Source organism: Ascidiella aspersa, chromosome 1 (genome assembly GCF_963924565.1).
Source record: "Ascidiella aspersa chromosome 1, kaAscAspe10.2, whole genome shotgun sequence".
NCBI lineage: Eukaryota > Metazoa > Chordata > Ascidiacea > Phlebobranchia > Ascidiidae > Ascidiella > Ascidiella aspersa.
Window position 1 is genome coordinate 15350729 of NC_139447.1, and position 11849 is coordinate 15362577.

General features: G+C 38.4%; 1 protein-coding gene across 1 annotated transcript; it reads right to left on the reverse strand.

The window, feature by feature from the left end:
* Window positions 1–1980: 1980 nt before the first annotated feature.
* Window positions 1981–11413, reverse strand: LOC146168002 (uncharacterized). The gene is made up of 7 exons (XM_083381704.1): window positions 11246–11413; window positions 8475–8543; window positions 5969–7038; window positions 5708–5908; window positions 5091–5303; window positions 4357–4636; window positions 1981–4053 (listed from the first exon to the last, which is right to left on the reverse strand). The coding sequence occupies exons 2-7, from the start codon at window positions 8480–8482 to the stop codon at window positions 3612–3614; spliced, it is 2214 nt and encodes a 737-aa protein (XP_083237830.1). The 5' UTR covers window positions 8483–8543; window positions 11246–11413; the 3' UTR covers window positions 1981–3611.
* Window positions 11414–11849: the final 436 nt, after the last annotated feature.

Sequence of the window (11849 nt, forward strand, 5' to 3'; positions counted from 1 at the left end):
GCAGATACTGTACTGTAGCTGGCTGCCATCAAAACGTTCATAAAACCACTTATGCAATAATCCAGGTTACAGATTTGAAGCCACGTGAAAAGCTTATCATGCAATAACTAAGTTATGATTGAATTGAAAATACAATGAAAAAAGTTCGTTTGCGCAGGATTGAATCACCATAGATGTGACCGCGCCATCCTTGTTATTTAACACAGGAGTCGGCAACCTGTTTTGCATTGCGGACCGGTTTAAAACTTAAATTTTACCGCGGACCGGCCTTCTAAAACAACAAATGTTCAGTAAAGGAAATTTATCGGTATGACAACTTTTCTCAATAAACTAATTAAAATATATAGGGAAATTTGGAACCAGTGGGTCAGAAGAAAAAAATGCTACTCAAGTGAACCATCACACATGGGGATCATTGGTTCAAATGTTGGGGACTATTGGTTTACAACATCGTGTTGAAGAAAACTCTAGCACCGTCCATCACAATTGCAGTTTTTATCTGCATTATTTGCTAATTTATTTTTATTACTTTTACATGGACTCGCAGTTTAATTTATATTTCTAGCAACAAAAGTATATTTGGAAATTACTAACAGTATGTCCGTAATATGTCCCATAGAAGCAATTTTGACGTCATCACTATCGAGTTAATGATTGCATTGTGGCGCGTAAACACTTAAGGCTAACACCAACTTCAAAGTTTAGACTTTAGGGATACCGTGGAAAAGATGTTAGGAAATTTGTTTATCTCTGTAATTTGTTTACTCGGGACCGAACAAATCCCACCGGGTTGTGAACCACTGGTCCCCATGGCGGCAATTTGCACTTGGCATGGATTGAGTTGAAACTTAGATTAGCTTCTCAGGTGTACTATTTGCTATCACCCAACTAAAATGCAATTAGAATTTGCCTATTAAACCACATTCCATAAGCACTTTGTTTTAGCACAAAATACAATGTAAAAATTTAATTTTTTGCCTCAAAAATCATTTTATTGTCTTAAATAACCGGTATCTATTTTAAATGGAAAGAGGAAAAAGCTCCTGAGTTACTAATCCCATATCTCCCCTACGTTTTTTTCGAAAACTTTCCTGGTTGAACTTCAAAATAATAAATCGTTTTATTATGGGACAATGTTTATAAACACTGTTTGCATGATTTGATTATATTGCACTTTAAAGTGAGAAAGCTTAAACTTAAAAAAAACATTATAACCTTTTCGATGTATTGTCATACGAGGAGTAGATTTTACAATAAAAAAAGCATTTTTCTATGTTGTGAACGTGCTATTTAGGTCTAACTCATAGGGCCACAGCACAGTGGTTTGTTTTGAATCTCACGAGTGCTTGATACTAATTGTGATTTTTATCATACCAATCAACCATGGAGTATATCTAAACGAAAGTTATATTGCTTTGAATATAAAATACATTAAATTGTTGTTGACTTTTTGTTGCGTTTTACGAACGGTTTTGGTTTAAAAAAAAGTTTTAATCTAGCAACCCTGCTACGGACCGGCACCGGCCCGCGGGCCGGCGGTTGTCGACCACTTTTGTTAACAAATAGTCATAAAATAATGCTTGTTTTGTTTAGGAAAACTTATATTCAGTCGTAACCGGCCCTAATCATTGAGGGTAAATAAAATGATTTGCATATATCAAATAAACAAGCAAATACGCTTTAAAACACGGCTTAACCGCTATCTAGGCTATACTCGGAAAAGGGTTATGTTCATTTAAATGTTTTTGAACAGTCTAACTTCCAAATCGGACAGAAAGCCCTATTTATATGATTATTTTTTGTCAGGGTCTGTCATGGTTTTGTACAATGAATTTATTATAGGTAATGTGGTTCAATAATTGCGATTTCATTTTATCCATAAATATCAACATCACACTCTGGGTTTTTAGATTGTATTCTTGCGGCTGCACAAACTGCGTTTAAAACCCACAGTTATCACGCAGCAGTGAAGTGGTGAGAATCAGGGCAGCACGTTAAAAAACATCGAACTCTGGCGGCGGCAACTAAATGAATACAACAACGATTTATCGAGTTTCTGCGTATGCAAACGAGTCTGAATAGGAAATATCAGGCTGTGGCAGATAAAATAAACCAAAGACGGTAAATTAAAATGCGCTTTATTTACATGGATTTGCGCTACGCAGTTATAATCTCGACGGGTCGCATCGCCAATTGAACTTGACGACCTTCAAATATATCACTAAGCATGGACTTAACAAAAGTTGTAAGCAAATTTCACGCACACAAAGACACAAAACAAGAGTACGAGTTGACATTTAAATGAAACACGCACGACGAAAGGCAACGTACAACACAGAGCATAACAGTTTTCCACAAATATTTCGCCGTAGTTCCGACTGTATATATTATTATCGCAAGGGTAGTTATAGTTTCGCACCGACAATTAGCGAAGGTCATATTCTAATGATATAAACTCGCATTCGTAAATTATATAAAAACTATTTTGATCAACAAAATGTTTGCTATGTAAATTTTCGTTAGAGGGAAACTGCCAAAACAGGTTTACATCAACAATATAATGAGTCAGTTAATACTTTAAGTCGAATGTCAAAATAAGTAATATCCTTTAATGTATAAAGTCGACTAAAAGCTTTTCTTATGTCGTTATTACAAATATACAAAATAAAATATTTTATTTCAGAATACAGTCAAGGAACGATTGTTATTCATAACTTTCTGTGGTAGGTTGTATTATAAAGGCGAATAGCACTAATTAAAAAAAAACAAGGCAAGCGATGGCCACCCTTTCAACACGATCGACAAAATCGCTCTCTATATAGTTGTCACTTCAACAACCACAAAGTCAATAATAACATATAGATAAACTGTGTGAAATGGCCTCAAAATTGACAGCAAGCAAGGCAGCACACTGCGAAAAAAAGTTAAAATAAGACACACTTGACACCTAGCGAAGCGGCAAAAAGCACCTGGAATGTTTCTTTTGTTTATGGTTAGTAAGTAAATAACAACAAACTTTAATTATCGAAAGATTGCGAGTGTTATAAAGGTCAAACTCGTTTTCTTAGAGAAGCTTTCACCGACAAAAGCTCCATAGAATATGCTTGCTTTCTTAATGTCGCCGAGATGAGCGTTTGAAAAATTGGCACTTGGTGGCGACAAAACGCCCACTGGTACTTGTCATTAAGAACATTTTGTCTTTGCAATGCAACGAAACGAAGTTAAATAGACAGAAAACAGCCTTGAAAATCATGAAATCATGTGGAATGTTAATGTGGAGAACACTTGAAAGTTATAGATATAAAAGAAGCTATTAAAGGGTATAATAGTTTGCTGTTTTTGATACTTCTTCAGTGGAAAATTTGTGTTGCTTTTTTATAATCAGTGTTATGATATATGGGATTTATTTTGAACGAACATGTAACCGGCAAAATCAGGGTAGTTAGGCACTTGAGAAAGCAACATATTAGTATTAAAAAGAAACAAAACTGCAATTTGAAAATCTTGTTTTAGTATTGGGCACGCGTGCCACAAGCGACAAAACACAAATGAACTTTGATCGGTCGTTCTTTACTTAATCATGCAACACCACATTTTTCTGCTACCGAGGGTTAATTGTAAAATGACGTGGGGGGCAACGGCTGGTTAGAGGCAGTTGACTGCAGCGGGACATCGATGTCAACTAAATGAGACGGCGCTGGAATTGAAGTGACATGCGTATACCCGGCCAGATCGGGGTGCCACGGGTATTGGCCTCCCAATGCACCTGGGTGTGGCGCATATGAAGGAGAGCGTCCTGGTGGTGACGGAATGTATGGATGCTTCTGATGTGCTTGGTAAGCTGCGGGGTGAGTGATTGGGGGGTAGGCGTGGGGCCCAGGTTGCGCGAAATGCATATCGTGAGAGCGGTAAATGGGATGCTTGAAGTCGGGGTATCCGTACGGCTGCTGGTCAGGCTGGGGATTAAGCGACGCGGCCAGTCCTTGGAAGTCAAATTTGTAGGCGTAGCGCTTTCCGTGAACCTTTGTCATAATGTTCTTGTCATAGTAATACCTGGAAATAAACGATAAGAGTTTGGTATTTGGTAAAACACTTCCAGCATGAATAGATAAATGTAAAAATGTATACAAACTTGAGAAAACATAACGGAAAAACGCTCGAAATTAAGGAATCTTTAATAAAATACTTTTTTCTTTTTATCATTGCTGGTTAACAAACGAATTGCCGTCTGTTTGTTAACGAAAACCTTATAAGATTTAACGCATACGCATTTGTTGTAAATGTAAGTTTGCAAGTATCTATAAAGCAATGCATAACAAGTTTGCATATTAAAATTGCGCAACGAAAGTCACTTACCTTAGCGCCCGACTGAGCTTGTCGTAGTTCATATTGGGCTTGCTCTTGCGCTCTCCCCAGCGGCGCGCCACATCATCAGGATCAACCATTTTAAACTCCCCATTTGTTCCCTCCCACGTGATCGACATGGAGTTGTTCTGGTCGCTAAGCAGCTCAAGCAAAAACTGCCAGAGCTGAATCTGTCCACTTCCAGGATTGCACAACCTGGCGCTTGTCGGACCGAACAGCTTGTAGGGGTCAATGTTTGGAGGATTGTTGGGTGTCGGATTGCGTTGCGCACCTATGACAACAAACCCGTGTTTACGCTAGGAAGAAGTAGTGGATGTAACCGGACAAGGTTGTGTAGCGTTCTTACTACTTTTTAAACGATCTAACTTATGCGTTATAAGCTGTTATTACTGTTGAGTTTTATGTCAAATTCCTCGCACTAAAATCGATTTCAATATGAAATTTAGTTGATTCATGTTTCCTACAAACAATCATTTCGTAAATGATCTTTTTCCGATGGTCAACCGAGATCAGTGCTTATGTTTTTGGGTTTTTATCATGACAAGCATAGATATTATGGCAAATATAAAATCTTTGGTGACGAAGACTATTCATGGAAGCCTGATCAAAGCAAAGCGTTTAAGCACAACTGTCTCGCCGGCCTGTTGTAATAACATACCATGATCCAAGTTTATTTTTATTCAAATCAATAACTCTCTTCTTGTTGTAATACAACTTGTCTTTACCTTTACCATCGTTAGAATTGTTGGAATAGTTTGAAGATGGATATCGTGAATTCCTTGCAGCTGGTCCCCCCACTTCCGCGAAACCCGATTCAGCAGGATAACACACTCTTTGACTATTCGGTCCACCTGGATACCGGTAGCCTGCCGCTCCACCGCCCTGGATAATGTTTTCTACGTCGTCAGAGCTGAGGTTGGGAAGGGGTCCGGTGTGTCCTGAAGGTAATACAAGATGATTTGTGCCATACGTACAACATTGTTGATTGCTTTAAAATAAATACATACATACAATTAGGCAGTACACCGTTTGTGGTTATAGTTCGATACCATGAATACACTAATTGAACTCAGGTTCAAAAGGATTTTGTAAGCAAAACTGAAGCAATTCAATAGCGTACTTAAAAAATACGCCTTGGACAAACACTTCTTCCCTAAACAATATTTTAGTTGAACTATAGCTTCATTTATTATTAAGGGGAAACAAACAATCTCTTATGACACTGTTTGATTCTGCTCTGAAAAAAGCTTTAGTGTGCAAAGTTTGTTTCCGTATGCACCGTTCGAACCATTGTTAGGGGCGTTTTTCTGGGAGATTTCACCTAAAAATTATATACACTTACTTCTTAAATAATTGAGGTGGCTCATAAAGACGTCGGCGTTCTTAGAGTTGGTAATGCGGTAAAAATCTTCCTTAGTCATTCCACAAAGTCCTTTGCCGTCCAAGTCAGTGAAAGCTGAGGTGTCTACTCCGCTTAAGTTGTATTCAGTAATCGTCCACTCAACCCACTCTTGCACGTGTCCGTATGTCCATGCCATCGGATCTGTTAGAATAAAACCATTAAAGATGGCAAAATATTGCCTTAGGAAATACGGTTATCTACCTGCTGGCACAATGACACGTTTCGTCGGTTCGCCTTCAGTATTTCCATGGTTCGAGTTGTCAGTGGGGGTTGGTACCGATGACCTGTGCTGGTCACTCTCAGCAGATGAAGTGGGCCGCCTTCTGGCTCCGTTGTAGCTAGTTTCGTATTCGTATCCGACAGGATCCACCGGAGGATAACAATGGGTATCTAGAAGGCTCGACGGCGAATGAATTGAGTTTTGTTGACTCAAGTGGCCAGGTTGTCCGGGCAAAGGAGGACTTGGTCCGTGGTGATAAGAACCAGCAGGGGAAGGCTGATTGGCGTAGTGATGAGTTTGTGGGTAATTGTTCGACAAAGGCTTAAAAGCTGAACCAGCAGCATTAAAATCGAAACCTGTGGGAGTGAAGGAAGAGGTTGCTGTGCTTAATGCGTTTCCAGTGGTGGCACCGGCGTTTTGCGTCTTTGGAGACGGAGGTGAAGGTAAACTTCCCGCCGAGTTTTGCGCCGACTGTGGCAAGGCCGGGGACGATCGGACATCGGCAGCTGGCTGAAGTGAGTTCCGTGCACTTGAGTAATGGCTTTCGGTGCTTGCGGGGCGATATACAGGGACATGGCCGCCCTGGGTGGTGCGCATGCGCGAGTTCCGGTTGTTTGAGATGTTCTCATTATTGCTGCTTATGTGCTGGTGTGTGGTGCTCGGGTTCGAAGTAAGAAACGATGAGAAAGTTTGTGATTCTCCTAAATCAGTTGAAGGAGCAACAAAGGGACTGCCAGCGTCCGATTTCAAGTCGAATCCATCGCGTCCACTTAGGTCATCCACTCCGTTCGAACGCTGAGAGCTCGAACCCAAATAAGGATCAGGATTGTTGCGGAAGAGCGAGTTTGGGCTGCTAGGTCCTCGCTTTATGTTGTTGTACATGTTGAAGCTGAGGTCTGTGGCTTGATCGTCGGTTGGCAATTCGAACGATCCATTAACGGGGCCATCGATAGAGGATGGTTCCTGCTTAACGTCCCCGTGCACTGAAGATGTTAGATCCGATGCCGTCCTTCTTGATTTTACTGAAAAGTCTTCCGGTACAGCATTTACGCTGTGAGTATGAATAGAAAGGAAATACAAAAATGAGTTTTTAAATGATAAGTAAAGATGTTTAAAGCAAGTTTTAAAACTACACTCACTCGTGAGATGTCAACATTTAATGTGAGTGATTGAAAGCATATCCAATATCGTACCGTATGCACATTAAATATTCAAAGTCGTGAATCACTTTGTGGTTAGCGTTAGATTTTCGCCATTAACAGTTCAATGCACACTATCGAGGCGTAAAAGTATCATAGTGACCTGCTTATGAATAGACTTATGTCATGTAGCATGTATCCAGTTCTTTATTCACGTGATAGCATAAACATTTCGCTGATTGTTGTTTCAGGAGTTTTGCAATGTCGTAATTATTACAAACGCTATCGCGTATTTTAATCTTGTTAAAATTAACTCGACACGGTATTTTAGGTAAAAAAATCCATGCCAATTACTACCCCCTGTTTCAACGTGACACAAATTTCGAGACGGTTTCTTTACGTGCAAAGCAAAAAGCTAATAGGACATTTTATAACGTTTTTGGCTTTTATAATTTACTAAACTGTACCAAAGTACAGTCAAAGCTAAAATACAATACTTAGCCAATTATAATTCTTCTTCATTTTTATCCTAATCGTTCGTTACGGGTTATATTAGCGAAAACAAAGCAATTGCGTTCTTTGAAAATCAGGGTTGATGTCAGAGGTTGTGCAAATTTACGCTGAATAAAAAAGGTAGCTACAACAACAAAAAAAATGTTTACAGGGGTGCTTAAATGCAGTTTTGCATATATTACTTGGGTGCAACCAACAAAAAGTTTTCGCATCCAGCAAAGTTACTCGGCGTATATAACGCTTTTGTTTCCTTTCTATAATGAATTTTTATATCTAAAACGTTCGTATAGTTTATTCATAGTCCTCCTGTGTTAAAAGCCTTACTGTCTTTTCACCTAACATAAACAGGCCTCTACTTGTGCATGATATTTTTGGTTACGTTTCTTTAGTGCGGGTCAGTGTTGTAATGACTTAAATTACGCGCACTTTAGTCACTGTTTTCTAATGACTTGACTTGACTTGTCAAAAGTCTTTCGGTCAAATGACTAGGGTGGAAATAAACTGTTTTTATTGGGTATTTTTTTAGTTATTTATCATACTCAATTACTCATAGTGGGACGAGTTCACATATTTTAATAGTTTAACGTTTAATATTTATGACAACGACCTGACGAGGAATTGACTTGCTTTAATTATTACTTGACGGGGACTTGACTTCTTATTTATTCAAAAACAAATTATTTTTACAAATGACTTGAATTAAACTTAAGGTATTTAACAAATGACTTGACTGCAACATGGTTAATACAAAATAACTTGTTTACAACACTGGTGCGGGTAAAGGCCGTTTTAATCTGGCAGCTATTTGACAATCGGTTACAAATGTTATTTTTACCTCAACATATTTGGGTCCTCGATGGACCTTGAAGTCTGTATCTCGGTTGATCAGCAACTCGACTTTCGCCTAAAAAACAGTTACAGTTAAATAAACTTGTAAAATATGATAAAATATTTAAATTGTCTTTCAGAGATTGTTGATGGAATTTTCGCCTTTTCACCTAATAATTGTTCGCTCTATTCATTATTGTTTTAACATTTGGAATTTTCCCATGCAATATTTGCTTGGGGTGATTTTCGCCTTTGTCATTTTGTCTGCAAATCCGTCGCAGTAGGCTACTCTATATAGCTGGGCGCAGGATTATAAAGGAAGCGACGGCGCACATTCATCGGGCTGGGAGCTCGCCCGGCACCACCGAAAGAGCCACGCCAGGCGAGAGAAAAAGAGACGGGAGCGCGCGATGGAGGATTGTTCTAGGCCTATAGAGGAAATTGCGTCACATCCTGTAATCCTGTATTCAGAGTACGACAGACTGGCTTGCAACAGTATGGGCCTGGAGTCGGATCGCCTGAGAACCCACGATGGTCGGCCTCGCATGAGGCTAAAAAAGAAATTAGTTTTGCAAGGACAAACATTTTTTTTTAAACTGCTAAAAATACAAAAAAAATATCGTGAATAGAACTATTTGGGACCCGTATTCACGTTTGGCGACTTCTGCCCTTTTGTACCTGGCTAAGTTAAAAACTGTTGAAGTAATACAATCGATCACTGGCCTTGCAATATACCGTGTGACTTATCATGTGAGCGGTGGAAGTTGCAATAGGTTTTAACTTCCGCTGTAGGTCAGCCTTGCTTAGATTTTTTACTCTGTGTCCTTGGGTCAACGAAGATCGACGATTTCCAGAAAAACAAAGTCACGGAGTTATTCTTTTGTTTAACAGTCTCTTTTCATGTCACTTTAAGAATTAATTTACCCTAATTTGAAAATTTGCTCTATACTATTCAAACAAATGAATTAGATTGAAAAGGTAATATAGTAAACACGGTAAACTAATCATGTCATAGGTTATTTGTTTTCTGTTTAATTTCATTTGTTTGCAATTTTTCTTTTAATAATCCCAGGTTGTAGCGGCTTAGTGTCCGAAGCAGACTTGCTGATGTTGGCGCTGTTACTTTATAAATTAGAGGAAGTGCTCGCTTATTGTTCGCTGTGGTGCCAGTCAAGCTCGCGCACGAGCGTGGCTCACTCACGTCTCTGCGCAACGCATCGTGCAACGGCTTGCGTGGCACGATGATTTGTATTAGGCTATCGTTGCTATGAAACAGCAGACTTGCCGACCACCGATACGATCATATTTGTCTGAAACTCAACCGAACGACTAGCAGGATTGCAAGCTTGCACAAACCCAGCAATAGCTGCGAATTTCGCGCTTTCGCACGTTATACATCGAACAAAAACAAACAAAACTATGATTTCTAAAAGTTTCGACTTATCTTGTTACCCTATGTTAATTTTATACTAAAAATCAAAATGATGCAATTGTTACTATGCATTGAGCAAAATGGACAAACAGTGTTGTTCTCGTCTTCTTATTAATATATTTATGTTTGGTTATGGGGATAGAAATTATTGAATGGCCTTTACCAATAAATTGATGATGGGATGGCCACAGACCGAGATGTTCTGCTGTACAAATAAATCTACAACTCTTTAGGAAGCACGTGCGGTTTGTTTACAAATAACACACTCCCAGCGGCACGACCTAAGCCGAACAAATGCCAAAAGGCGAAAAGGCGGAAAATCAAAGCCGTGGATTACGTCTGATCAATCGTGCCCTAGTGTCCGGTCGGAGAAGTCTGTCGAAGCTTCTGCTTCCCTAGAGCAAAGTGGCATGAAGTGCTCACATAAACACCGAAATCGGAATTGCATCGGAAAACTTGACTTCCTTAGTCCATGTCCGCTTGTGGCTTACAAAAGCAAGCGGCATGTGCAAAACTGCTGGAAATTGTTGCAGATTGTCACCTGCTAAGGAGCTTTCGCGAGCCGTTTGCTTACTGTTTCGAAAGAATTGTAGTTTTTGTTTCGAATTTATTCAGAACAGGCAACTATAAAAACATTTTTTTTGTAAAACCATTTGTAGAATTGACTTTAAAATTTTTTTTTATGTAATTAATTGTTGAAAAGAGCATAACATTTTATTTTTCTTTGTACCAAGAGCTTGTTTTTTTCAAAAGGCCTCCCAGCGTTTGAAACGCTAGAATTTGGAGACATGAAAAGGGAAATATCGAATTTCGCTGTCACAATTCATTAATAACATAACCATCAGCTATACCGCGCAAGTTTGCAACAATCCAAAATGTTATGTTCTGGTTACAACGATTTTTATACAACGAAAACGCGGTTTACCCAATTAGACACATCATCATATTATACAAGATTTGTTTAATTATATAACTAAAAACAAAATTGTTGAATTTAAATAAAGTAAAATTTTTTATTTAAACCATTTAAACTAACGTCTAGGCATTTTAATTGGGTGTAACAAACTATATAGAAATGTCCTCAAAACCTATTTAAAATACTCGAGAATTAAGCAGAAATGGCACATAAAATTCTTAAAGGTGGATCCGAATTTTGTAAAATTATTGTTCTAACTTTGTACAAAATATAAATAAGAAATTGTTGTTTTGTAATTACATTACGATTCAGAAAACGATTAAAAACATAATTTATTTTTCAATTATGAAGCACAGACATACTCTTGCGTATTATAACTTTAACTGTTTAACATTTAATGTAAAAAGAAAAATATCTAGGCAGAACTTACCGGATATCAAGGAAGCTGATTGGACGTTCCTGGTTTCCTGAGCAGTCGGAAGATAGAAATTGAACTGTTGCAATAAAACCGTGCAGTGCTCTGATAAAGCTACTGTTTTGTTAGGCTTGCAATTCTGACAGTTATATCATATATTTCTAATGTTGCATTCTTTTCAAATATGACGTTCTGTTGAATACAAACTCACGCTTTAGTATAGAGCCATGTCGATTTTTTTTTGGTAGACAAACAAAACAGAATAGTAGTAGGTAAAAGTTAATAGGCACAGCAGCTAAATACCAAACACAGAAATACGTCTGACGGCCGGGCGCCAACACAGTCGTGCACCCATGCCTTCTACATGTTGTGCCGGTATTTGTCCAGCCTTTAATCCATCCAGCATGCGTCGGTTAAGAAAGGGGGCATTTTTTAATCCAACCACCAGTCGCAAAACATCAGCGAAAATATTTTATCAAGACTTAGAATACGACTTCGACAGAAATAATTATTTTTACCATGTGTACCCGCACACGCGTTTGTTTTAAATTGTTTCAGATTTTAATTATTTTTTTAAGGTTTTACCTTTTTATAATAAATTTACAAAATGTTGGTAACA